Below are 25,439 nucleotides of genomic sequence, written 5' to 3'. Positions count from 1 at the left end.
TCATCCACGTTATTTTTGTTGGTCGAACTCCTAGAGCGCGGCCGGAGAGACTTGGAATAGAGACAAGGAGCGGAAGTGGAAAGGGGAGGAGCGCGCACCCCTCCCGGCCTCGGTGCTCACCGCGCCCCCTACCCTCCCGGTACTTGGGAGGGGACGCGCGGGGCCGACGCGCCCAGACGGCCGCGATGGCGCGGGTGGCCTGTGGGCATTCCTGGGCGCCCTGCGCCCACCGGGCCGCGGTGGGCTTCTTGTGGCTCTTTTTCAGTACCTGGTGCACAGGTGAGGGACGTGCGGCCTCGGGTGCTGGGGAACCGCGGGAGGGCACCACACGGCGGGGAGGTGGGAGAACAAGGGCGAGGCCGGGGTGGGGGGTGGGGGGAAGGCGCAAAAGCTCAGGACCTCCAGACCCGCCGGGTTTGGGGAGACCTCTGCTGTGCCCGAGTGAGGGAATTCCCCACCCTCTCACCGAGCGCTCCCCGCGCCCTGGTCGGAGACAGCAGGAAGTGAAACTCCCGGGATCGTGAGCCCTGGAGCGGCCGGGAGACGGGGACCCTTTGTGGGGTAGCGATTAGGGACCGCTCGATCACGGGAAAGGCTGAAATGGGGTCTTGGGCTTCCCCGGAGATTTCTCAGGGTTGGGGTAAGGGGGAAATGTTAGATTGAGGGGTGAATCAGACGTTTCCTAAAGGAAGGGATCAAGAAGAAGTGCCCAGGCTTCGAGTGGGCGTGGGATGGGGACTTCCCGGCCCCACCCACCTCGCGCGGGTTCCCTGGTATCTGTGCGTAAGAGACTGGCAAGATGGACTTATGGACCCGAAACCATCTTCCGCAGGCCAGCCCTGACCTGGATTGGATGTTCGCCCTGGTGGGGGACAGGGGGCTTTGTCTTTCAGCAAGCATAATTAGGTGTGTGTTTGGGATGACTTTGGGTAGGGTCAGGTGGGATGTTGACAGAAATGTTTTGGGGGCTTTAGCCACTCCAGAGAACGCAGGTCAAACTTCTCCAAAATTCACAAAACCCCGGTAACTTGGAATCCTTGGGAAAGTTCTTTTTGAGCTGAGGTTTTGAGCCCTGGCACGCCTTGCGGTGGCTATTTGGTCTTGCCCCTACAGGCCACAGAGGGAATGGGCAAGGGAACAGAGGGTAGACCGGGGTGATTCAGAGGCCACAGTCTGGAAGGATGGACAGAACATTCCAGTAAAATGGCCATTGACCTCATATCTGCCACTTTTCAACCCCAAGGGTCTATGAAATGGGCATGACTGTCAGAGCTACCTCACCAGGCCTGGGAATTAAAGAACAATGTGTGCCAGGTGCTCTGGACAGCCACTCACTTGTAGCAGGTGATGTTGGTGGCAAGTGATGTGACTCATTCCTGTTGAAGTTCTTTCCTGAGCTTACAATGATCCCTACTGACTCTCCTCTTGCCCTCAGACCCTGCTAGTGGCATCCAGGTGACTGTGTCTGACCCCTACCATGTAGTGATACTGTTCCAGCCTGTGACCCTGCCCTGCACCTATCAGATGAGCTCGACCCTCCCAGAGCCCATCGTAATCTGGAAGTACAAGTCCTTTTGCCGGGACCGCGTTGCTGATGCCTTCTCCCCAGCCAGTGTGGACAACCAGATCAATGCCCAGTTGGCAGCAGGCAATCCCGGCTACAATCCCTACGTGGAGTGCCAGGACAGTGTGCGCACAGTCAGGGTTGTGGCCACCAAGCAGGGCAATGCTGTGACCCTGGGAGACTACTACCAAGGCCGGAGGATCACCATCACAGGAAGTACGTGGGGCCAGGGGGCTGGGAGGTTGGCTTGGGTGGGTGGTGGGGCAGGCCTGGTGCCCAGCCTGGAGTCCCCACCTGGAAGCTGGCAATAGAACCTGAAAGGACCCACAAAGTGAGGAATCCTTCCATTCATCTATTCTTTATCTCCACAACACAGATTTAGTGAGCACCTGCTGTTGTTCTAGGCTCTGGGAACACGGCAGTAAACAAAATCATCCAATCATTTCCCTCATTGGCTCATATTGCATCAAGGGAAACAAACACAACATACACTGTCAAATACTTGCACAGTAAAAAAATGCGGTAGTGAAGAGAGAGGCAGGGGTGTGTTCTATAATAGTACCAATATTACCAGCAATAAGAAGTAAAATTTAAAGAAGTAACAGTTGTAAAGGGCCTTCTGTGTGCAAGGATCTAATCCAGGTTTCCAAGGATTAACTCATTTACAGAAATTGAATGAATTGAGTCTATTATTGTCATTTTACGAGGCCCAGAAAGACAAAGTAACTTCCACAGCTGATCACTGAGCTGCTAAGAGCTGAGTTCCCACTCAGCCACTTTGGGCCAAGTCTCTAAGCTCCTAAGCTCTGGGCAGGGAATCCGCAGAGGGCCTCACAGAGGAGGTGAGGGGAGTAAACGACACTGGCAGGCGACTTACTGGAGAAAGCCTGTGCCTTCCCAGGCACGGCGCATGCATTCTCCCATTGAGTGGTCTCTAGTGCAGTTCACACTCACGACTGAGGTGCAGATGGGTTAAGGAACCTGTTCAGGTGCACAGGCAGAGCTGGTGCTGGAATTCCAATCAGGCAGCCCTGAGGGCCCTTGTTCTTAGCCATAATGCTGCCTCCTGACAGCCAGTGCCTGTTGGGATTAGTGAGGGGGAAGGTCGTTCGTGCATTCAGTATTTATCAAGCATCTCCTACATGCCAGGTGCTGTTGTGTGCACTGGGGGTGGAGTGGGGTTCAGAATGGCCAAGGTCCCTTCCCCGTGACCTTGGGAGAGAACATTCTAGTGGGTTGAGACTGGTAACAAATAAACAGATTAAGAAAGAGCAAGAGGGAATTTCAGATTGTGCCAAGTGCCACAAGAACACAGCAGCAGGGGACGTGCTGTAGGGAACGGCTTGGAGGTGCCTGCCTTACACCCTGTTCCAGTGAGATTTGAGGAGGTGCTGGGACCAGGCCCTAAAGAATCCAGAAGGCAGAGAGGAAGGGCCGAGCAGCAGTGAGCCAGGGATGAAGACTCGCGCACATAACTGTGTGTCCTCAATCCCGGGCATGGGACAGAATGGGAACGAGAGAAGGGTGGATGCCTTTGCAGACCCCAAGTGACCAGGCCGTGGAACACTCTCCTTCTCCCACTGTGTCAGACACAGGTGATAGGCAGGGTTCCAGGGACTGAGCCCATCAGTCCTGTTTCAGGGGAGGGACAGGCTTGCTCTGAATTGACATGGCAGGTCAGCCCTAAGCATCCTGCCATTTTTGAGGTTGGAGGGCTTCTTGGGGGTTCACTCTATATGGACACCCTCTCCAACCCGGGGGCCTCTCCAGCATGGATCAGACATACATATCTAGCCCCTATCAGGACAAACCAAATACCGAGCCTGCCCTAGAGGGCCCGCTGGAATCACATCTCCTCTGCTGTGCACAGAACTCCAGAATGGCCTCAGGTCTATCAGGGGGAGGGGGAGGGGAGACCCTTTGGGCTCCCGAGGCCTCAAAGGCCTGGGCCTTTCAGACTCCCTAACCCTGAGCCAGTGTTTGATATGGGCCATGACATGTCGTATGTCTGTCCTTTGAGGAAATCCAGTAGCCATGAGACCTTTCTCCATTTCAGCTTTGAGGACAGGGAGAAATGGACTTCTGTGGTGCTCCTTGGGTCACCAGCCTTCTTGGTTTTTAAAGCAAAAGCAGTCCTGGGAAACCAGAAGGTGCCCCTCCACTTGGAGTGGATCTGCTTCTCTTCCATTCTTCCCTGCTCTGGGCAATGTGGGGGGCTAGTGTTGGAGGCCCTGTTCTACCTCTTCGAGCTGCTTGGGGCCACGTGAGTCCCCTCTCAGCCCCACTAGAGCAGAGACCTTGGACTTCTGAAATCATGGGGGCCACCTCTGTGGTATGTAGTTAAAGAACCTGAGGCCAGAGTCATAGAGGAGATCCAGCTTCTGTCCCCACTGGAGACCAGAATCTTTTCTTTGCACCTAGAACAATTAAGACAGTGCCCAGCCCCTGTGATCTAGGGCCAGCCCTTGACCAGGAACAGGGTGCGCCTGCAGGAAGGAAGTGGGGCCAGGCCTGCCTTAGGATCAACCAGAAGAGGCCGGAAAGTCCTATTTGCTTGAGTTTTGAAACATGCAGGCCAAACAAAACACACCGAGATCCACAGGTCCGGTCCTGGAGACCCCAGGTTTCAACTTCTGGTCTATATAATTGTTTGCCATGGTGGGGGGTTCCTGTCCGCCTCTTTGGCTTTGGGCTGGGCCCAGCTCTTGAGCACTGTTGTTGGAGGGATGTGGTCAGGATCTCATTAGCAACTCTGCCTTAGGCTCATGGGGGACAGGAACAGGGTAGAGACGATCCCAGCCAGGAGAGCCCCCATAGCTTCATGGCCACTTTCTTCCCAGCCAAGCACCTCCCCTTGGCCTGACCTAATGCTCTCCTTCATGGTGGCTCTTTGAGAGCATTAACTGTGGGTGCCCCAGTCCACAGCACTACTGCCACCTGCTGATGTACCTCAGAGATACAGGTGGAAAACGGTGGGCCCAGGGGTCACTGCAGAGGAGTCTGGTGTGTTTAGGAGAGTCTAGTTCAGAGTTTTTGAGGATTCGATGAAAGGCTGGATCTATACAAAGAAACTCAGCACATAGTCAAAGCTCTATAAAGAGTGGCCATGTGCCCCGGAGGTCACCTCTGGCCTTCCCTGGTTTCCCTATTCAAAACTGCACACCCCACCTGCATGCCTGGTACTTTCTCTCTGCCTTCCCTGGCTCATTTGCTCCAAACTCTTTATCACTACAGAATATGCAATAAGTTTTGTTTTGTTTTGTTTTTAATTTGTCTCTCTTTCCCAGTTAGAATCTAAGCTCCATAAGGGCAAGTTCTCCATAGTAGTGGTTCTTATTCTTGCAGACATCAAAGTGTTTTTGTTTTTATGGCAAGCAAACTGAGAGGAACTTTAAAAATATTTCAAATCACAATGATAAACTCATTATTAAAATAACATCTTTTTTTAATATTTTTGTCAATGGACCTTTATTACATATGGTGCTGAGAATCAAACCCAGTGCCTCATGCATACAAGGCAAGCGCTTTACCCCTGAGCCACCACCCCAGTCCCCAAATAACATGTCTTTATGACAAAGTAACTACATTTTCCAAAAACAAGTCTTTTTTTAATGAGAAGAGTGGTGTTTTCTATTTTTGAAAGTCTTGTTGAATAGAAGAAGCTGGATCCTCAACCCTGCTTCAGTCTATTGTGATATTGCTCAAATGTCACCTACACCCTGAAAAGGCCACAGCCCACTCATAAGAAATGAAAGGGGGGGGGGCAAATAATGTCCAAGTATTATGAAAATAACTTCGACCTCACTGATCCCCTAAAAAGGTCTTGAGGAACCAGGAACCATGGTGCACAGATCATTTTGAGAACCATTGTTTGGTAGTATACCAGGTGCCTCAAATAGTGCCTGAAAAACAAGATGCATTCAATGGTTATTTGTTAAATGTTGAATGGATGAATCAAGTTCTATTTGACTATAGCCATGTGCCCAGAATACTGGAACAAGCAGCGGAAACCAAGGAAGGTCAGCATGAGGAGAGAAGGGGGACATTTCTGCACCTTGGCCAGCCCCTGTGTCTGGCCAGCAGTGACCAGGACAGACTTGGTTCTGTGTGCAGTGCACATTCTTGCAGGGGCAGAGGTGGGCAGACAGCACCTGGGTGCTGGAGGTCAGCAGTTGGGCAGGAGAGCCATGGAGATTGGGATGGCCAGGGAAGACCAATCCTCCCTGCTGAGACTTGAGTAATGGGAAGGAACCAGCCTGAGAGGGTCTGCAGGGACAGGTGTGGACCAGTAGAGGGCAAGCTGAGGCGGGCCTGAGCCCAGCATGTTGGGGACAACATGGAGGCCAGCCTGTGCAGAGCTCAGTGAGCAAAGGAGATGGCATGGATGAGGCTGGCATGATAGCCACTGGCCAGAACACGCTGAGGACACGTGGTGGTTCAGGGAGGCTTTTGGAAGGATGTGGACAATGTTGAAAGGCAGGTCTTTCTGAGGACGTGAGGCCTACCTTCTGAGGAAGAGGCTCCAGTTCTGTTCTCCCCTCAGTACTTAGTGGCTATTGTCTCACTAGGTGCTGGGTGCTGAGGAGTGGGGCACCCACCGTTACTGCTCTTGGCACTATTGTGGAGAGGGACATTGGGTCCACGGGGCCAGGTGATGGGCAAGGCAATGGGAGCCAGAGTGGCTGGAAAGAAAGTGACCCTGAACTGAGGCTCTCCTGGCTGGATTGCCTGTCTCTGGCCTGTTCCTGTCCCCCATGGGCCCGAGGCAGAGTTGCCAAGCTGGTGCCACCCTGTTCCACACTGGTGTTGGCTGAAGGGATTTAACTAATGAGAGCCTGAGGAGTCCAGAGGAAACCGGATGTGCTGAAAGACTTTCATTAGTGGCATAATTAATAGGCTCCTGGCCTGAGGCTGCTTCAGGCTGAGCTTCCCCAAGCCTTGGGCCTGGCCTGGAATGCGGGGACAGGCGGGGAGGGTGTGGGGGTGGACAGGGAACTGGGAGAGTCCTCTCTGTCTCCCACACATCACGCTGCTCTTCCTCCTGCCTGGGCATCCCCTATCTCGAATCTGGCCTAGTTAGCTCTGCCTCCTTCCTCTGGACCCATCCCCCAGTCTGCACCAGGCCTCGGGCCGTTTGTGTCAGGAGATCACACCTCGATTTGGAGAGGTCCTTGGGAGGATGGTTCTGAGCTAAAAAGCACTGACCCTGCCATGACCCTGACCCTGCTCTGCCATCAATGAGCTGTGCCACCTTTTTTTTTTTTTTTTAATTATTTTTTGTTGTAGTTGGACACAGTAACTTTATTTATTTATTTTGATGTGATGCTGAGGATCAAGCTCAGCGCCTCACACACGGGCTAGGAAAGCACCCCACCAGTATAACCCCAGCCCCCCGCCAGGCTTCTTGAAGTGACCCGCGTTCCGTGTTCAGAACAGTGCACGAGGACCGAGCCCTGCCCCCTGCTCCCTCCCCCTGTGCCCGTGGGTGGGGGGCTCTGGTCCTGTCAGGGTTAGACACCCCCTCTCATGAGGTGCCCTCACACCATCTCTTCCCGTCTCAGATGCTGACCTCACCTTTGAGCAGACGTCTTGGGGGGACAGTGGTGTGTATTATTGCTCCGTGGTGTCGGCCCAGGATCTCCAGGGCAACAACGAGGCCTATGCAGAGCTCATCGTCCTTGGTGAGTGGGGCTGCTCTCTGAGGTCCTTGGAAGGGGGAGGGGGAGCAGGTCCTTCTGTCCCTTCTGTCCCTTCTGCCCTCCAGCCCACTCACTGGGCTCTTTACCTGCTTTGCTCTCCCCTCATGCCACCGCCAGTCACTTGAGCTTTTCTGTGCCCTGCACCCCAGGAAGGGACCCTTCCCCTGCAGCCTTCCAAGTCAGCCAGAGCCAAACTAAGAATGGAGAGAACCGGGGGCTCTACCTCTTCCCAGTCTCCCTTTTTGAAAACAGACGTGCTCAGATGAGGATGACTGTGGTGTCGTGGCGGGGGGCAGGGGGGGTTCAGGACCCCACCCCAGAACCACAGTCCCAGGATGCTCCCATCCCTTGTGTGAAAGGGCTTAGTTTACAAAGACCCTTCCTCTAATTCTCCTGTATACTTTAGTCATCTCTTGGTTACTTTTAATACTGGATACAATGTTGCAGTCAGGAGTTGTTACACTGTATTGCTTAGGCAATGTAACATGGAAAAAAGTCCTGACCATGTTCAGTAAGGATTTTTCCCCCCCAGTTCTCCCTGGTCAGGGAGGGCCGACAGTGACATAGACAGTGTAATTGAGAGGCTGGACCCACCTGCTCTCTCCTCATAGGGCCCTAGGGCACTTTGGAGTCCCTTGACAGACACAGCATCTTTGTCTTTTGACTGCTAGGAAGTGTGCAAGTTTGTATGTAAAATGAGGGTGGCACCAGATGCCAGGAGCATGGTGGGATGTCCACCAGCAGCCCCCACGTGGCTGGGTGGCCTCGGCCCTGTGGAGCAGGTGCTGCCATGGGCCGGGTGCTCTGTTAGAAGCAACGTGCAGCACCGTGGTGTGTGCTAGTGTGAGCGGTGCCGTGAGCTGAAGGATGTCGTCCCCTCACGTGTGTGACAGAGCAGGCACTCCAGGGGGTCGTGGCCCAGGGTGCTCTTGCACTCGCAATCCCGCCATCCAGGAAGTTCTGGAAACGCACACCCGTGGCAGCAGCGATTCTCCGAGTTTAACCCAGGGCCTGTTCACCCTGGAACATTCCGAGGCCTCGGAGGAGTCGTTCAGGGTCTTTGAGGCTCTGTCTATGGTTGCTTGGTGTGTTAGAAACTGAAACTGGCTACTTTTTAAAACATAAGATACCCGAGTGCACAAGCCGTAGCTATCAAGGCAATGACATCATTGTGTCACAGAGGCTCTGGAAAGCCCCACATGAGAGAAGGAGGGCAAAGAAGGCAAGTAATGCCTTGGTGTCCTGAAAAGGGTCTGAGCTTAGAACCAGACTCACATGCTTCTGCGCCTCACGGGGGGGTGTGATGCCACGTGGGAGCCCCGCAAGAGCTCTGTGGTGAGGGACTGCGTGTGTGGGCTCCCGCCATGTGCTGCTCGCAGGACTCAGGCCCCCATGGCACCTGAGGGAAGGCACCAACTGGGTCAGGAAACATGCACATGTGACAGAATGCACAAACAGAGGATGGAACCCTGGTGGGTCACAGGACCAGGATCCCATGTGACTTCTATGGGCCACAGAAGCTTCTGCCTTTGTGGGCCCCTTCCTCCATTTAAACAAAACAAAACACACAAAGACATTCCATTTTTATATACTTAGTATTATACATTTTTTTTCTCCAGATTAAAAAAAAAAAAAGCATGTTGCTGGGTCCTAGGGTGCTGGGCCTGCTCTGCTTGACACCACGGGATCCTTGCTGTTGCCTGTTGGAACCTTTGGGAAGATAGGCCCCTTGGATGGGAAAGATAGAGTGACCGGACTAAGGTCAAACCTTCGGGACCCCGTGGCGTGTGTTGGAACCTGCTGGGGCTGACAGCAAGTGGATTGTGTGATGGTGGCCTTCACACCCACCAGCACCCACATGTGAGCAGGGGTGGAGGGCAGGCACCACACGCCAAGTCTCTTCTAGGCCACCAGCCTCGCCCCGCCTGCTTGCTGCAGGACACACCTTCTACTGAGCAGCCTGGAATGGGGCACTTTTTAGGGACAGGACTGCCTGGGCTGGCTCTGGCCAGCATAATCTCCTGTTCTCTTTTGTCCCTCCAGGCAGGACCTCTGGGGTGACTGAACTCTTACCTGATTTTCAGGCGGGGCCCATGGAAGGTATGGGGTGGAGTCCTCAGTGGGGCTTCTCTCTGGCATTCTCCTCCCCCCTAATCACTCTCGCTGTGAACCCCACTAACTCTGTTTGACCTTGTGGCATCTAGTGGCCTGGCTCTGGGCTTGGAGGTGGGCTGGGCTGGCTGAGGAGGGACCTGGGGTGTAGGCAGGGGCTCCTGTGACTGGCGCCAGCTGTGTTCTTCAGGGGTTGGGTCTGGGCTATGGCTCTCTCCCCTCCTAGAGGCTACACTCCATCTTGCTTTGGCCAGGTTACTCTTGTTTTCTGCCTTGTCCATTTGAAGCCCGAGGGATCCCTAATTTGGGGATTGGCCCTGGTTGCAGAGGGTTTGGCATCCCTCTGTACTATGCTCCCAACTCTGGCACAGAGGATCCAATGAGGGCTGCAGGTCCCCGGGCCCAGGTGGCTCTGTGCTGCTCCTGCAGAGCCTCTCTGCCCCTGTTGGTTTTTCCCGGCTCCCGGCTCAGGGCCTCCTCTGGTCTCCCTGCAGACTGGCTCTTCGTGGTCGTGGTGTGCCTGGCTGCCTTCCTGGTCTTTCTCCTCCTGGGAATTTGCTGGTGTCAGTGCTGCCCACATACCTGCTGCTGTTACGTCAGGTGCCCCTGCTGCCCGGAGAAGTGCTGCTGCCCCGAGGCCCGTAAGTGCTCCTCATGCCACCTTCATGCAGCCTCCCTGCTGGGCAGGTGCTGCCTACCCAGGACAGCGCCCTGATCTGGAGGTTAGGAGGTTAGCACTAGGGAGACAGGACGCCAAGGAGGACTGCTGTTTTAGATTATCACTTACTTACTTCAACTTATATTTTTCATTTATTGAGGGTTTTTGGTTTTTTAATATAATTTATGAACATGGTAAAAAAAAAAAAAGTCCAACAATATAAGATTATTCACAGGGAAGCAAGAATCGCTTTAAAAACAAAATCTCCAGTGTAAAAGTTAAGAAAACAAGGTTTACTGCACCATGTAATTTCAGCACATTTTTGAAAACACATATTCACATGAACACTGTACATCTTACATGAAGCCTGTGTTTAGGGGCACTCCTAATGTATCAGAGTGGGGTACCTGTGGAAGTTCAGAAACAGAAGTAGGACCAGAGATGAAGTGGGCAGAGGACACAAGCAAAGAGAAAGAAAGTGAGTCTCCCTCCCACCTCTGCCCGTTTCCCTCCTCAGGGCACCAGCTGTTACCAGTTCCTCAGTCCTTCAGGAGGGCGAGTAGACAGACCACTACTTCTGCACACAGCCCAAGGAGTATTCACGGGAAAACAGGCAGTTACGAGCCTGAGTAGGTGGATGTTTGAGGTTGGCCTGATAATGCCTAATGGGCTGGCCCAGTGAGTGCCTTGCCCTTCTCCTCTGTAAAATGGGGCTCCTGGCAGAGCTCACTGGGCAGGGTGAGTCAGGGATGTAGTGAACTCAGTTCACAGCTTTCAGCACGAGGCTGGACCTCTATAGTGTTTGGAGCCTACTAGCTGTTGGACGTGGGTTTAGCCTACATTAGGAATGCCTTCAGGCTAGGGTACAGCTCAGGGCCCCCCATGCACTGTGACCTCTGACCTGCAGCACTCCCTTCTCTTTGAGCTTGAAGGGAAGACTGGGAAAGTGCCCAGGAAGCTGCAGCTCCGTCCATGCCAGCTGGTACCATGGTGGGCAACCCGGCTCCTCAAAGTCTCGCTCCCATCACTTAGTTGAGAACTTTGGCTCAGGTGGTGGGTGTTAGTCCATTTTACAGATTCAGAAAAGAACTTTAAAGGGCTGCCACCAAGTTTTCAGTTAGCCCACTGAGGCTGAGGTCAACATACACAGGCCTGTCCCCAGGCACACCTCCTCCACCTACCGCCTATCCCTGTTACTTCAGCTCTAGCCCCAGCCACAGCCCCCTGCAGATCCATCAGGAAGCAGCTCCCACTGCTAATTATAACACGGCAAATCAGTCACCTGAGCTGATGTAGGGTTTTTTCCTAGGTGGGGCTCAGCACTTATTCTGCTTTTGAACCAAATCAGATGAGTAGGGCGTCTCCCTGGGCCTGTGGAATACCAAGGAGGAAGTGACTTGCCTAGAGCCCAGTGACTTGGCCACAGAGCAGCCATGGGACCCCACCTCCTGCTGTGGGAGGAAGGAAGCAAGGATTTGCCCTTGAGCTGTCAAGCCTAGAGCCAGGCTGGCTGGCCCTCTGGGTGAGAGTGGGCGGGGCCAGGAGTTGGAAACCCTAGAGGAGCTATTTTGCTCCTGGCTGAGGCAGCCCAGTTAACTCCTGGGGCCCTTGTGGCCTGTCTCAGACCAACTTCCTTTCCTTGCCATCTGGCTCTGGAAGATGACCCAGCAGGCATGACAGCAGAGTGGGCATGGGATATCTCCCGGGCAATTCCCTGTTCCAGAGCAGGGACTCTGCCACCCAAAGGGAAACTTGGTTTCAGCCCATGGGATAGTGTAGGCCCAAGAGGTGGCTTTGCTCACTGTCGCCTGTAAGCACACAGTGCAGCCAGAGCTTTAGGAAAGGTAGCTGGAGAATTGGAATTTCACTTAAATCTTTTGACAAATGTTGGCAAACCACAAGGTCAAACAAAATGTATTGGCCTGCCAGATTGGGGGCCGTGGACTGCCAGTGTGCCACATGCCCCCTATTCTGAAACTCCATGAAGAATCACAGGAGGTGACAACCTAAGTATAGCTGATGTTCCCTGGCCTCGGGGTAGTGTAATAATGTGGTGGGGGAGGCAGGCGCACAGCCCTTAGAACCCCCTCACACAGCAGCGTGGCTCCTGGCCGCCTTCTCATGCCAACTGTACCCTCCCAGTGTATGCAGCTGGCAAAGCAGCCACATCAGGCGTCCCAAGCATCTACGCCCCAAGCACCTACGCCCACCTCTCCCCGACCAAGACCCCACCTCCACCGCCAGCCATGATTCCCATGGGCCCTGTCTACAATGGATACCCTGGAGGGTACGCTGGAGACTTTGACAGGAATAGTTCAGGTGAGGGCTGACCTAAGAGGAGCTGGACTGGGCACTGGACACAAAGGGGGCTGGGGCTGGGAGGAAGAGTGGGTGGGAGGTACTGGGAAGGCAAGGCGGGGGGCGGGGGCAGCCACTGACCACCAATCTCCTTCAGTTGGCCACAGCTCCCAGGTACCCCTGCTTCGGGACACAGACAGCAACGTGACCTCTGGTGAGAACCTGTCAGTCCCAAGTTGGATGTGCCTGCAGAGGGAAGCTGGGTGGGTCAGCATTCATCTTCCCAAATCGACCACCTTCTCCTATCCCTAGAAGTCCGCAGTGGGTACCGGATCCAGGCCAGCCAGCAGGATGACTCCATGAGAGTCCTGTACTACATGGAGAAAGAGCTGGCCAACTTCGACCCCTCTCGACCTGGACCTGGCCCCCCCAATGGTCGTGTAGAACGGGGTGAGGAGACCTGGGGTCTGAGGGCTTCTTGAGGGGGATGGGGAAGCATGGCTCCTGGAAACCTGCCCCAAGGAGAGACTGTGAACACCTTGAGCATAGTTCCTCCTTCCGTATCATGTCCCCTAGGGAATTTTTGAGCCAAGGGGTGACAGCTGCTAGCCCTGGCCCCATCCAGCATCAGTGACATTCCCCATTCCCTACAGCTATGAGTGAAGTCACCTCCCTCCATGAAGACGACTGGAGATCCCGGCCTTCCCGGGGTCCTGCCCTCACCCCAATCCGGGATGAGGAGTGGGGTCGCCACTCCCCCCGGAGTCCCAGGAGATGGGAGCAGGAGCCCCCCACAGAGCGGCCAGGGGGTGGCTGGGGAGGCAGGCGGCCCCGGGCCCACTCCGTGGATGCCCTGGATGATCTAACCCGGCCGGGTTCTGCTGAGTCTGGGAGGAGGTCTCCCCCAAGTAGTGGGAGAAGAGGACGTGCCTACGCACCCCCACGAAGCCGTAGCCGTGATGACCTCTACGACCCAGATGACTCGAGGGACTTTCCACATTCGCGGGATCCTCACTACGATGACTTTAGGTCTAGGGACCGCCCTCAGGTGGACCCCAGATCCCGCCAGCACCGATCCCGAGACTCCCGGGATGAAGGCTCTAGGTCGGGGGACCCGCATTATGATGGGCGTCTACTAGAAGAGGCCTTAAGGAAAAAGGGGCCAGGGGAGAGGAGGAAACATTACAGGGAGGAAGAGGAAGAAGAGGAGGCCTACTGCCCTCCACCGCCTCCCCCGTACTCGGAGACGGACTCCCAGGCCTCACGGGAGCGGAGGCTAAAGAAGGTGAGCAAATGGTCCTCCCCGAGGTTAGACCCTGCCCAGACCCCTCTTCTCAGTCCCTGCCCAATTTACACTCTTCTTTCTCCTTTGCAGAACTTGGCCCTGAGTCGGGAAAGTTTAGTCGTCTGACCTCATATTTTGTATGTAGTTTTTGTACTTTTTTTTTTTTTTAATTTGAGGGAGTATTGATGAAGATCTTCTTGTAAATCTAATAAAATTGATAATCATAAAAGTGATGTCTCGAGAAGCATTTGTTCTGCTGCACGAGGTGGGGGACCTGGGCAGCTGCTGTGTGTCTGAAAATGAGATGTCCCATTCCTCCGGGAGCTGGGAGCTGGAGTCCTGGGTCAGAAGGAAGGGACCCAAGTCAGCCTTCTGCCTTCTACCTCTGCCCTGGCCAGGAGTACGTGCCCCACGCCGCCTCCGCCCGGCCCCTGCGTGCGCGCCGCGGCCCCGCCCAGACCTGCGCATGCGCCTCGCGCCTCCGCCTTCTGGCCCAGAAGCCGGGAGCGCGCGCGCGCGCCCCTCTCCCCTTCCACCCTGTTAGCCGCCCCCCCCACCCTCCCCCGACCTACTTTGCTGTCTTCAAACCCTGGCAGCTTCCCCAGGCGACCAGAGTCCCACCTCCGGGTCCCCCGGCGTTCCATCTGGGCCCGCGTTCCATCCAGCAGCGGTCCCCGGGCGGCCGCGGAAGGCTGTGGCGGCGACCTCGCGCCCCGCCGAGACCCGGACCCGCGCGCGCCCGCCTGCCATCGGAGACAGACAGCGCGCGCGCTCCCCGGGGGCTGCCCTCCCCCCGCGCGCGTCAAGCCCCGGGCTCGCGCCGCCGCCGCCGCCGCCGCCGCCGCGCGCGCGCAGCTCAAGTAAAGGAGGAAAAAAAAGGGGGAAAAAATAGAAAGCGGCGGTGGCTGCAGCAGCGATCCGCCGCCGAACGGGTCCAGGCCGGGAGGCGAGCGCGCGAACCGGCGATCTAGGGGAGAGGCGGCGGCCATCCAGGGCGGGCCTTGTTAAAATAAGTCGCGGCGGCGGCGGCGGCTGCTCAGGGAAGGAGGCCCGAGGGCCGCGTGCAGCGGGCGGGGGGCGGCTGCGCTGAGTCCCGGAGCCTCGGGCAGCCCGGAGTCGGCGGGCGGGCGGAGGCGGCGGCGGCAGGAGGAGGCGGCGGCTGCAGGAGCGACGACGGCGGCGGCGGCGGCGGCATCTCCTCCTCACATGACCCCACTGTTTGTCCCCGTGATCAGCGCGAGCGGCTCCCGTGTCTCCTCCGTCCCCTCCTGCCGCGCGGCGTGAGCGCCGGGCTCGGGGCCCCCCCGGCCGCCCGCCCGCCCCCTCCCCTCCCTCCCTCCCCCCTCCCCTCCCCCCCCCGGGCCCCGCGCCCCCCCCGCCCCCACCCCCCCATGGACATGCTGGACCCGGGTCTGGATCCCGCTGCCTCGGCCACCGCTGCTGCCGCTGCCAGGTAAGAGCGCCCGGCAGACCGGTGCCCTCGCGCACCCGGGTCCCGGCCCTTCGGCCTGCCGGCCGGGCCGCCATGATCCGGAGCGACCGCCGGGCCGGGCTCAAAATGGAGGCCGCGAGGGAGGGGGCGCCCGGTGCCTAGCGCCCCCGGCCCCCCACCCTGGCGGCGTCCGGCCCCATGCGGTGCCGGGCGGCGTGGGGCCGTGCCCCCGGGCGAAGGGGCGCGGGCACCCCTGACCCTGACCCCTCTTCCTCCTGTCCCTGCCGCAGCCACGACAAGGGACCCGAGGCCGAGGAGGGCGTCGAGCTGCAAGAAGGTGAGTGCTTGCGGGTCCACTGGGGCTGCGGCCCACGCCCGGAGAGGGGCTGGGGGCGCTCTGACCCCAGGTGACCGCTGATCATTGCCCTCTACACTCTGACCGCAGGCGGGGACGGTCCTGGGGCTGAGGAGCAAACGGCGGTGGCCATCGCCAGCGTCCAGCAGGCGGCGTTCGGTGACCACAACATCCAGTACCAGTTCCGCACAGAGAATAATGGAGGACAGGTGAGGCAGCGGGCCGGGAGCCTGGCGGGCCAGTGGTGGGCTGAGCAGAGGGCGGGCGCGCGGGCGGGCTGAGAGGCTCTGACCTGGCCCCAGCCCCGGCCCCAGCGCCGGTCTCGTCGCTCTGCCGCCCCCTGCAGGTGACATACCGCGTAGTCCAGGTGACTGATGGTCAGCTGGATGGCCAGGGAGACACAGCTGGCGCCGTCAGCGTCGTGTCCACGGCTGCCTTTGCGGGGGGGCAGCAGGCTGTGACCCAGGTGGGCGTGGACGGGGCAGCCCAGCGCCCTGGCCCCGCCGCTGCCTCTGTGCCCCCAGGTCCCGCAGCACCCTTCCCTCTGGTAGGTGCCCAACAACTTCTGGGAATATGGAGAGGGATGCTAACTATCCTGGAAGGCTCCAGGGGGTGGGGCAGGTGAGGTGGCACACATGCCACCTTTAGGCTATCGGATGATGTGGGGTCAGGTGCCTTTTGGGCAGAGGGAATCCTTAAATCTCTTGGAGTTTTGTCTGTTTTTCCTGTAAAATGGGGATGATGTCTGTAAGTGAAAATCCTCTTAGAGTAAAAAATGAACAGGTTCAGCAAGTGAAGGCTGAGTCAAGCTGCTTGGCTATCACACTGTCACAGACACAGGACAAAATAGTACACTCAGAGGGCTTCCTCCTCCCCACAGAAAATGCACCAAAAATCAAGTACAGCAACAAGGGGGACAGAGATAGCTAAGGGTGGCCTCTGTGTCATCTTACTCCCCAGGCTGTAATCCAGAATCCCTTCAGCAATGGTGGCAGCCCAGCAGCGGAGGCTGTCAGTGGAGAGGCCCGGTTTGCCTATTTCCCCGCATCCAGTGTGGGAGATACCACTGCTGTGTCCGTGCAAACCACCGACCAGAGCTTACAGGCCGGAGGTAAGGAGAGGAAGTGGCAAGGGTGGAAGGCAGGGGAAGCAACAGGCCTATCAGGGAGGGAAGTCCCCAACCAGTTCCAACTCTGCCCCATCTTGGCGCTAACCCCTGCTTCCCCTGCAGGCCAGTTCTATGTCATGATGACACCCCAGGATGTGCTGCAGACAGGAACACAGAGGACGATCGCACCCCGGACACACCCCTATTCCCCGTAGGTGCAGGAGTCTCAGTCCCAGGGATGCTGGGAGGTCTGGTATTGAGACCAGAAGAAGGGAGGGTTTTCTGGTCTCTGAGCTGGGCAGGTCAGCACACAGCAGGCACCAGGTGCATTTTTAGTCTGTTTCTACGTCTGAAGGGCAAGTAGAGAAAGACCATGCTCTTGCTTTCTGCACATGAGTTTACCATACAAAGATAATTGCAGAGTCTGACTTTTCAAATAAATGCTTAAGTAAATGAGCCTGAGATAATAGGTGCCCATTTTTTTTCTCTTCTAGAAAAATTGACGGAACCAGAACACCACGGGATGAGAGAAGAAGAGCTCAGCACAACGAAGGTAAGGACAGATGAGGCTCCTGGGTTGGCCCAGGCTGCAGCCTCCCAGGCACAGCCAGTCCTGGGTTTGGCATTACAGACACGGAGGCAGCTGAAGCCCGTCGCCAGACTCGTTCCTAGTGTTTGACAGGTACTAGTTGAATGCTGGAACAATCAAAATGGAGGGGCAAGAGAGGAGAGCATGGGCTCAAGAACAGAGAGGCAATTGGTATTGGCCAGCTGTTTATGTGGTACCCGGCTCCTGGTTTTGCACTGGTAGTCAGCATGTAAAATGGCAGATTTTACATTCACATAGAGATTTCTTGAGAAATTGTGTTGATCTGGCTGCCCTGAACTAACCTGGCAACTGTTGTGTCCTTGCACGACATTTCCATGCCCATCTGCCTTCCAGCAGTAGCTCTGGTCCCCTGGGCGCACACTCAGGGTTGAGCTGTAGGAGGCTATGCCTCTGGCTGGCTGAGTCCAGACCCTCCTGCCCTTCCTAGAAACAGCACATCCCATCCTGAACTCTTGTCCCTTGGTGCTGTTCTTGGGTCTTCCTGCCTTAATCATCGTCACTGCAGATACAGCAACCTATAGGTGCCAAGGGAGCACTGATACCCAAACAGACATCACTGGATAAATATTTACTGACCCTGCATCCCTGGCGTGGCAGCACAGGCCCTGTGCCAGGTCTAGAGCCTGGCCTGAACATGGAGGCTCAGAAGAGGGAGGACCTGTGGCTGAGGCTTTGAAGTACAGTGATGTGAGGAAACCAGGAAGACTTTGTGAGCAGACTGGGGGGGTCATATTGCTTCAGGGGTGCTGGTTCAGTTGTAGTAAAGGTTCCATGTGATAGCCTGGGGAGCAGAGCCTCGAGGGTTGAGGAAGGCCTTGGGTGCTGGGCAAGGCCGTGGGTCCTTAACCGTGTGCGGTGGGGTGGGGTTGCTCTCCTCGAGTTTCTGTTCCGAGCTGCTGGCCCTGAGTTCAGGCACTGCCGTACTCTGGCAGCCCAGAGTTCAGGCCCACAGGTGCAGCGGATGATAGCGTAGACAAGGTCTCAACTCTTACAGTGTGCACTGGGACGGTAGAAACGAGTCACACGAAGCTGCAATGTGGCTTTAGGTGGCATGGTGGACACTTGCAGAAGATAAAGCTGGGTGAGGAGGGTGAGAGGAATGATGGCTGTGTGCTCTCGAGGGGTAACATTTGTGCAGAGGCATGAATGGACCTTAGGGAATGAGACACTTGGGGATCTGGGAGGAGTCCCAGACAGCAGGGAGCATGGAAAAGGCTCAGGCCTTGTGCTGCTGCCCAGCTTATGTGTAAGAAGAGAACTCATGGGAGGAAGGAGGGCGCTGTCGGCGCCAGATTCCTCTGGGCCTTATGAGAGGCTTCCCAGGTAGCTGTCCCTGCCCCTGAGTGGGGTTCTGGTGTGACAGGAAGCCAGTAGAAAGTTCCCGAGTGGGGACTGATGGTAAGAGTGGCAGGAAACCAGAAGTTTTGAAAATAGGAGGTGACCACGGGTGTCCACCTGAGACAGCCAGGTGTGAAAGAGGCCAGGTGTGGAGAGAAGACTCCCATTGCTGAGGAGTCAGGGCCTTGGCTGAGATCAGGTTGCTTTAAAGGGGTGGGGTGAGTTGGAGCTTGGTTTGGGTTGATTTGAGGGGCTGAGGTTTGAGGGCCCTGCAGTGGGCTACCAGAGCAGCCATGGTTCCAGCCTCCTGGCCTCAGGCTAGCATTGAAAGTCTCTGCCTGTGTTGTCCTTTGGAAAATGGCACTAACAGGCTCACTCCAGGGCTCCCAGTGGAGATCAGCGAGCTGAGGTTGGGAGGAGCTGAGGTTGGGACCCTCCTCCACCTCTCCCACCCTCCTCCACCTCTCCCACCCTCCTCCACCTCTCCCACCCCCCTCCACCTCGCCCACCCTCCTCCACCTCGCCCACCCTCCTCCACCTCTCCCTGCAGTTCATCAGCCCTCAAGTGGTTTCCAGTAGTCCTCTTCCTCCAGAAAGCAGTTTTCCCCCTAAACTTGCTCTCACCCTCTAGCACATCCTGCCCTCCCACTCCTAAACTCCATAACACTGGACCCACCATCTGCCCATCTTCCTTTTCCCGTGGCAGTCTGGCCCTACAGATGGGCTCCATTGAAGGTCACCCAGGATGACCTCATTGCCAAATCCACTGGCTTTCTTTCCCATCTGAGCTCCAAGCATCTGACCATGCTCCCCCCCCCCCACCTCCACCCCCTTTCCAGGAATGTCCCCTTCTCTTCTACCCTCTCTGATTCTTCTACAGTTCCACGACTAAAACATGCAGGGTCACTCCAGGGGAAGTGGGCTGCACGAAATAATCACACAGAGACAGAGAAATACCTTTTTATTTGGGTTCTGTGACGACTCCTCTCACCTTAGGGGTCCGTGGAAAGAGAGAGAGGAGCTGACCTGAACCCTTTTATAGGGGAGAAGCCATTCAAATGAGGCAAGGGGTCAGGTTTCAGTGGTTGAGTCTAGCTTGGTGATGTCTGCTGTCAGCAGATTGACATCTAGGGAGGCCACGCCCATCTCATGAGCTGTGTGGAGATCTTGGCAGAGCAAGCGAAAAGACCAGAGCGAGGCCCCCAAAAAGAGGGGCAGCGTCGGTTCAGTCCACCCTGTGCGCTCAATGCCCATAGTTCACACACACACACAGCCCGTGGCTGGCTTGCCACAGTGCCACATTCTCATTGCTCAGGGCTAAGGGGCGCACACGGTTCCCATGTGACAGCTCTCAACATTCCAGCCTTTGCTTCTTCTTCTCCATCTGTTCCTCAAAGCAAAATCCCCCAACTTTTCTTCTAAGGTTTATTAACAATCAAACTCTCCAGGACCCTCCCTGCAAGTTCCAAATGACTAGATCAGAGGGGAATCTATTTCTGATGCATGTTCCAGGTACTTCTTCACATCAGGCAAGTTTGGAGAATGACTTTGGTGGCTGGTGTTTCTTAAGATCTCTTCCATCTGCCTTAGAAGTATGACTCATGAGGTCCAGGGATGGCCCCTCAGAAGCTCTGGTTGGTCAGTGTCCCTAATACTCTGACCCCAGTTATAAGTACCTGCCATTCTCTTCAAGAGTCTATGGCTCACAGCAGGCTGAGCACTGCCTCTGTGTCTGCCCAGGGTTTTGCCCACCACCTGGATCCTGGTGCTGTGCAAAGCTGTGCTGACTCCATTCTTCTCCCTTGGACTCTAGACCCCTGTTTGGAAGTGCCACTCAAAATCTCCATCGCTCCTGTCTGAGATGCCTCAAGATCAACTTTGTCCAAAAGAGAACTCTGTCTCCCCTCCCCAGAGCTTCCCCTGCAGCACTTCCTTGTCCACAGCAGCGGAAGGCAGTCCTGTCAGTCACCCAAACCCGAAACCCGAGGCAAGAGCAGCTTGCCACTCTTGCCCTGCATCCACGTCTTCAAGGCTCTGTGTAAATGGCTCTCACTCAGCTTCTCCTCCTCCCCACCTTGGCCGCTCTGCAGGGGCCTGAGGGAGTGCCTTATGTTTAGTGTGTCACAGAGGGGGACAGGGGACCCCAAATGAACTGGGGTGCATGGGTCAGCCTGTGGCCAGAAATCCAAATCTTTATATGAAATCTGACTTAAATACCAAATTGAATTGCTTTTTGTATTTCATAGTTTTCACTATTAATATTCCTAATTCCTTTCATCTACTTATTTTCAACTCCAATTTGCAGGGTTTTGTTTTTTGTGTTTGTGTTTCTTTTCTGACTCCCTCACTTTAAAATATGATTTTAAGCCTTTCTTTCCTAATGCAAGCACTTATAGTTGTATATTTTCCTCTAACACTGCTTTTTATTTATTTATTTTTATGTGGTGCTGAGGATCGAACCCAGGGCCTCACGCATGTGAGCAAGTGCTCTCTGCTGAGCCCCAGCCCTCTAACACTGCTTTAGATAGGTTGTGTCTTTATTATCCTTGAGTTCAAAATATTTTCCAATTTTCCTTCTGATTACTTCTTTGACCCTTGGGTCATTTATAAGTGTGTTGCTTAACTTCCAAATATTTGTGGGTTTTCTGGATATCTTTTTTGTTAATTGATGTTTAATTTAGTTCTCTTGTGGTCAGAGAGCATACTTTATGTGGGTCCAAATTCTTTGAACTTTCTGAGACCTTAGGGCCCAACATGTGGTCTAGCTGGGTGAAAGTGCCGTGTGCACTTGATTGGCCGTGTGGCTGTGGCTGTGGGCAAAGGTTCTCTGTGTCAAGGAGGCCAGTTGGCTGAGTGTGGGACTTTTCTCTCCTGGTGTTATTTTTTGTTTGTTTTGTTGACTTTTTCTTTCGGTTGTTGAGGAATGTTGACTTCTCAGACTAGATTTGTGAGTTTGTCTATTCTCTCTTCAGTCCTGGTAGGTTGTGCTGCTCGACTGTGTTTTAAGTGTTGCGTGGGTGTAACAGAAGTTCTCCCATGGAGTGAATGTGACCCTAGCCTCCTCCATTCAAAAGTGCTCTGATGTCTTCCCAAGCCAAAGGCTTGATCCCATCACCACTGCTTGGGGTGACAAGCCCTGGGCCTGAGGGGCTGGAGCTCTGGAGGAAGAGCTGAGGTCCAGCCCCACCAGCAGAGCACGCAAGACTTGACCATCTGTGGCACCTCTTCTCGCTCCCCCTACCCACCCACATTGTGTTTTCATGTCACCATTTCTGGGCTCTTGCCACCTATCACCTGATGCCCCTCCTCACGGGAGTCAGCTCAGATGTTCTCAAGTCTCCTCTGAAGATTCATCCCAGCCTCAGTCCCAGGCAGAAAATTCTGCCCCACCCGGCCTTCCCGGGCACTGTGTAGTCATCAGCTGTGGGGTCACTGTGGCCCCGCATCGGTGCTGAGTGTCAGCAAGACAGGACCAGGAGTTGATTCCACCCTAGATCCCAGCCTCGTGGAGGGTCCCGCAGGCCACCATGAAGGCAGCAGGTTTTTCAGAAGTAAATGTAAACTACAGAGGCCACCCCCGCCCCCATCCCTGCCCCTGCCGGCCTGGAATGACAGTGCCGAGAGGTGAGTCTGCAGCCTGGGCTGGCTGGGAGGCTGAGATGGAGGGAGAGGAAGCTGAGATGCAGCTGCTGCTGCGAGCTTTGGAAAGAGCGCACTGCGGAGGGACATGGTGGTGGTGCTGCCAGGCCTGGGGTGGACTCTCTGCTTTGCTGCTACTTTTGGCCACAGAGTCCCCATAGGTGTGGCCACCCTCCGTGGCAGACCCTACTCACCATGACAGTGATGGGAAGCGAAGCTGCACCAGAGCCCAGTGCAGAGTGAGCTCGGCCCCTGCAGCAAGTGCAGCCCCAGGGACCGAACATTGTTCTCAGCATGGTGTTGGGCAGTTTCTAGAGGAAGAGAGGACAGTGAGGAGAAGTAGGGCTGGGAGGAGAGATCAGAGGGGAGAAGAGTCGTCCTTGGAGGGGGATGTCACCCAGGCCAGTGCAGGAGGCTTTTGGAGGCAGGAAAGGCTGGTCAGCAGGAGTGGACGAACCCAGAGAAGACAGTGGCTCTGCGCTCACAGGCCATGAGCAGGGCAGGGTGGAGGTGCTGAACTCCGGGGGAAGGGAAGAGGGCGCCCTCACTTGCGCCTCCCTTCTCCCCCTGCCAGTTTCCCGTCACCATTCTCCGACCCTTAGAAAGTGTCCCCTTACCCAGTTTTTAAGCTCCCCACTCCACAGGCTCCATAGACTTCTTAAGCCTTCCTGGCCAGAGGGTAGGGCTGGGGTGAGGGCAGCTGGGAGTGCCTGGGGCTTCCGTGTCCCCACAGGGTGTGGTCCTGAACGGGGCTGCTAATGAGGCTTGAGGCAGTCTCGCCTCTGGGAGCCTGAGAGGATCTGGGGTCCAGTGCACCCGGCTCCTGGGGAGAGCAGCTTAGGGACTGAGTTTGGCCAAAGGAAGAGCACACTGCCTGCCTCCAGGGGTGACTGCCACCCAGCTCAGCTGCTTCCGAGTGACACTGTAGAGATTATAGAATAAAATCTCAAACCCGGACTTTCCAGGTGAAGTTCTCTATTAGTTCACCATCTTTGACCTTCAGGGTATAAGGTTCCGGTTCATGTTCCATCGTGCTCCCCAAGAGCAAATGACCTTGGGGAGCCCTTGAGAGCCATGGGTGCCAGTCTAGGGAGCTGGAAGTTGTTGCCAGGACCCTGGAGAAAGACTTTAAATAGAGGCAAGATGAGATTAGACTTTGATTTTTAAAGATGAGAGGGAAAGCCAGACGGTGGTGGCGCACACCTGTAATCCCAGTGGCTTGGGAGGCTGAGGCAGGATGATTGTGAGTTCAAAGCCAGCCTCCGCAACTTAGTGAGCCCCTGTCTCTAAATAAAATATAAAATGGGGCTGGGGATGTAGCTCAGTGGTTAAGAAGTGTCCCTGGGTTCAATCCTTGGTACCAAAAAAAAAAAAAAAAAAGTGGGAAAACAAGATCGTGGGACCCAGAGTTTCTGAAACGATGTAGAGAATCAAATGTAGGGGTTGTGGGCACAGGAGTGTTATAGGATCCTGTGTCAATTTGGCCTCCCAAGAACATGAGCCCACTATGCCTGGACTCCATCTTTCAAAAGAAGCCCAAGATGCCCATTATGATGTGAAATTTCTTAATTTTTAAATGTTGACTCAGATTTCTGTCAGTACGCTGGCTTCTGGTTTCTGCCAGGGTGTGAGGTATGCCCGAGGTGTGAGGCACTTGGGGTCAGGATTTGATCCTCCTTGTGAAGCAGCAAAGCCAGCTTGGGAGGCCTGTCAGGGTTCTTGTCTTGGCACTTCCTGGCTATAGGCTTAGGCAGGCCCCTCACTGTCCCTTGGTGTGCTCAGCACGGACAGTCTGTGCTGCCAGGCACACCGGAAGTGCTGTCCTTGTAGCCGGGACTGTTGCTGTTTTTCCTTCAGTGGAGCGGAGGCGGAGGGACAAGATCAACAACTGGATCGTCCAACTTTCAAAAATCATTCCAGACTGTAATGCAGACAATAGCAAGACAGGAGCGGTGAGTGTCCGCCGCCCTCGGTGGCCCAGTTTCCCAGGCCTCTTCCAGGAAGTCTGGCTGGCAGTGGGCACAGAATTGTCCTGGGATGGGATGGTGGGCAGTGCTCCCTCTGATGCTCTTGCCCACCCGCTGCCCCAGAGTAAAGGGGGGATCCTGTCGAAGGCCTGCGATTACATCCGGGAGCTACGCCAGACCAACCAGCGCATGCAGGAGACCTTCAAGGAGGCCGAGCGGCTGCAGATGGACAATGAGCTCCTGCGGCAACAGGTGAGAGCCAGGCTGGGGCCAGACTGGGGCCAGACTGGAGCCTCAGGAGCCAGCCCCGGCTCAGTCCCTTGTCCCCTGTCATGTCTGCAGATCGAGGAGTTGAAGAATGAGAACGCCCTGCTTCGAGCCCAGCTGCAGCAGCACAACCTGGAGATGGTGGGCGAGAGCACCCGGCAGTGACGTGGCGCCCGCCCCCAGTGTGCAGCCGCTGGCCTCTGCTGCCCCCTCCCCCAGCCCTTAGCACAGAGAGGGACAGACGCCCCTCCCCCAGCTGCGTTTTTTATAGTAGATTTTTAACAAAAACGGGGAGAAATAATGCATTTCTGTGGATACATTGCCCACCACCCTCCTCAACTTGGAACGATACCCCTCCCCGTCTGTCTGTCTGTCTCCCTTCCCCTGGCCCTCACCATGCCCTGGCACTTCTAGTGGTCTCACCTGGAGGCTAAAGGGAGGACAGAGGCCCTGCCACTTCCCGCTGCTTCCTTGGTTTCTAGAGGTGCTGAGACAGGGTGCTTATGGGAAGGAGGGAGCTTGGGGGGGCCATCCCTGGGACCTGGACCTAAGCAGGGAGGCCCTGTCCCACCCCACCTCTTGTTTCTGGATCCCTGCTCCCTCTGGGTGTGTGTATGTGTGTGCGGGTGCGTGTGTGTGCGTGTGTGTGTGTGTGTGTGTGTGTAATTTTCTTTATGGAAAAATGGACAAAAAAAAAATAGAGAGAGAGAGGTATTTAACTGCAATAAACTGGCCCACGTGGCCCCCGCCTTGTCTGTCTGTGTCTGTGCGTTTCAGGTGTGGGGAGGGCTGGCGTCTGTACAGAGCTCTCTGAGGCCAGGGCCTCAGCTGCTGTGGTCATGGCTGTGTGCCAGTCCTTGCCATCCCACACCAGTGGGTACCCAGTCTGTGTGTTGGAGACCCAGGGGACATGGATGTGGGGTCAGGGGAGCTGGGGTCAAGGACATGCTGCATGTTGGAGAAGAGGCTGGGGTCCCTTGTGTCAGCAATTCCTGACAACGGGCCTGGCTCCCAGCCTTGCCCTTGCCGAAGCCCTCCCCTCCGCACCAGCCAATGATGGGGCCTGGCCTTGAGCCCCCCACCCCCAGGGAGGGCAGATGGCCAGGA

The 25,439-nt window shown here is 55.8% G+C and overlaps 2 protein-coding genes and 1 long non-coding RNA gene across 17 annotated transcripts; 2 read left to right on the top strand and 1 right to left on the bottom strand.

Moving 5' to 3' along the window:
• The first annotated feature begins 98 nt into the window (after positions 1–98).
• On the top strand, positions 99–13,857 carry Lsr (lipolysis stimulated lipoprotein receptor). Of its 4 annotated transcripts, XM_076837778.2 has the most exons (10): positions 99–279; positions 1,436–1,780; positions 7,126–7,245; positions 9,307–9,363; positions 9,870–10,016; positions 12,176–12,352; positions 12,489–12,545; positions 12,644–12,781; positions 12,985–13,616; positions 13,707–13,857. In XM_076837778.2, the coding sequence occupies exons 1-10, from the start codon at positions 186–188 to the stop codon at positions 13,740–13,742; spliced, it is 1,803 nt and encodes a 600-aa protein (XP_076693893.1). In that variant the 5' UTR covers positions 99–185; the 3' UTR covers positions 13,743–13,857. The 4 variants fall into 4 exon arrangements, with proteins under 4 accessions (XP_076693893.1, XP_076693894.1, XP_076693891.1 ...); XM_076837779.2 differs by lacking the exon at positions 9,307–9,363; XM_076837776.2 differs by having other exon boundaries at positions 12,985–13,857.
• On the bottom strand, positions 10,167–14,953 carry LOC143383348 (uncharacterized). 7 transcript variants are annotated; one of them, XR_013089132.2, is made up of 3 exons: positions 14,189–14,953; positions 12,473–13,955; positions 10,167–11,404 (listed from the first exon to the last, which is right to left on the bottom strand). It is a non-coding gene; the product is annotated as an uncharacterized LOC143383348 (long non-coding RNA). The 7 variants fall into 7 exon arrangements; XR_013089134.2 differs by lacking the exon at positions 14,189–14,953 and having other exon boundaries at positions 10,167–10,440; positions 10,566–11,404; positions 12,473–14,146; XR_013089135.2 differs by lacking the exon at positions 14,189–14,953 and having other exon boundaries at positions 10,167–10,658; positions 10,935–11,404; positions 12,473–14,146.
• Positions 14,447–25,087, top strand: Usf2 (upstream transcription factor 2, c-fos interacting). Of its 6 annotated transcripts, XM_076837783.2 has the most exons (10): positions 14,447–15,069; positions 15,339–15,385; positions 15,494–15,612; positions 15,750–15,950; positions 16,364–16,514; positions 16,635–16,722; positions 17,006–17,064; positions 23,956–24,050; positions 24,189–24,317; positions 24,408–25,087. In XM_076837783.2, the coding sequence occupies exons 1-10, from the start codon at positions 15,008–15,010 to the stop codon at positions 24,495–24,497; spliced, it is 1,041 nt and encodes a 346-aa protein (XP_076693898.1). In that variant the 5' UTR covers positions 14,447–15,007; the 3' UTR covers positions 24,498–25,087. The 6 variants fall into 6 exon arrangements, with proteins under 6 accessions (XP_076693898.1, XP_076693903.1, XP_076693900.1 ...); XM_076837788.2 differs by lacking the exon at positions 15,750–15,950 and having other exon boundaries at positions 14,449–15,069; XM_076837782.2 differs by lacking the exon at positions 14,447–15,069 and having other exon boundaries at positions 15,128–15,385.
• Positions 25,088–25,439: the final 352 nt, after the last annotated feature.

The sequence above is a fragment of the Callospermophilus lateralis genome, chromosome 18 (assembly GCF_048772815.1).
Source record: "Callospermophilus lateralis isolate mCalLat2 chromosome 18, mCalLat2.hap1, whole genome shotgun sequence".
NCBI lineage: Eukaryota > Metazoa > Chordata > Mammalia > Rodentia > Sciuridae > Callospermophilus > Callospermophilus lateralis.
Note: the sequence above shows the minus strand (reverse complement) of the source record. Positions and strands in the feature narration are given on the sequence as shown.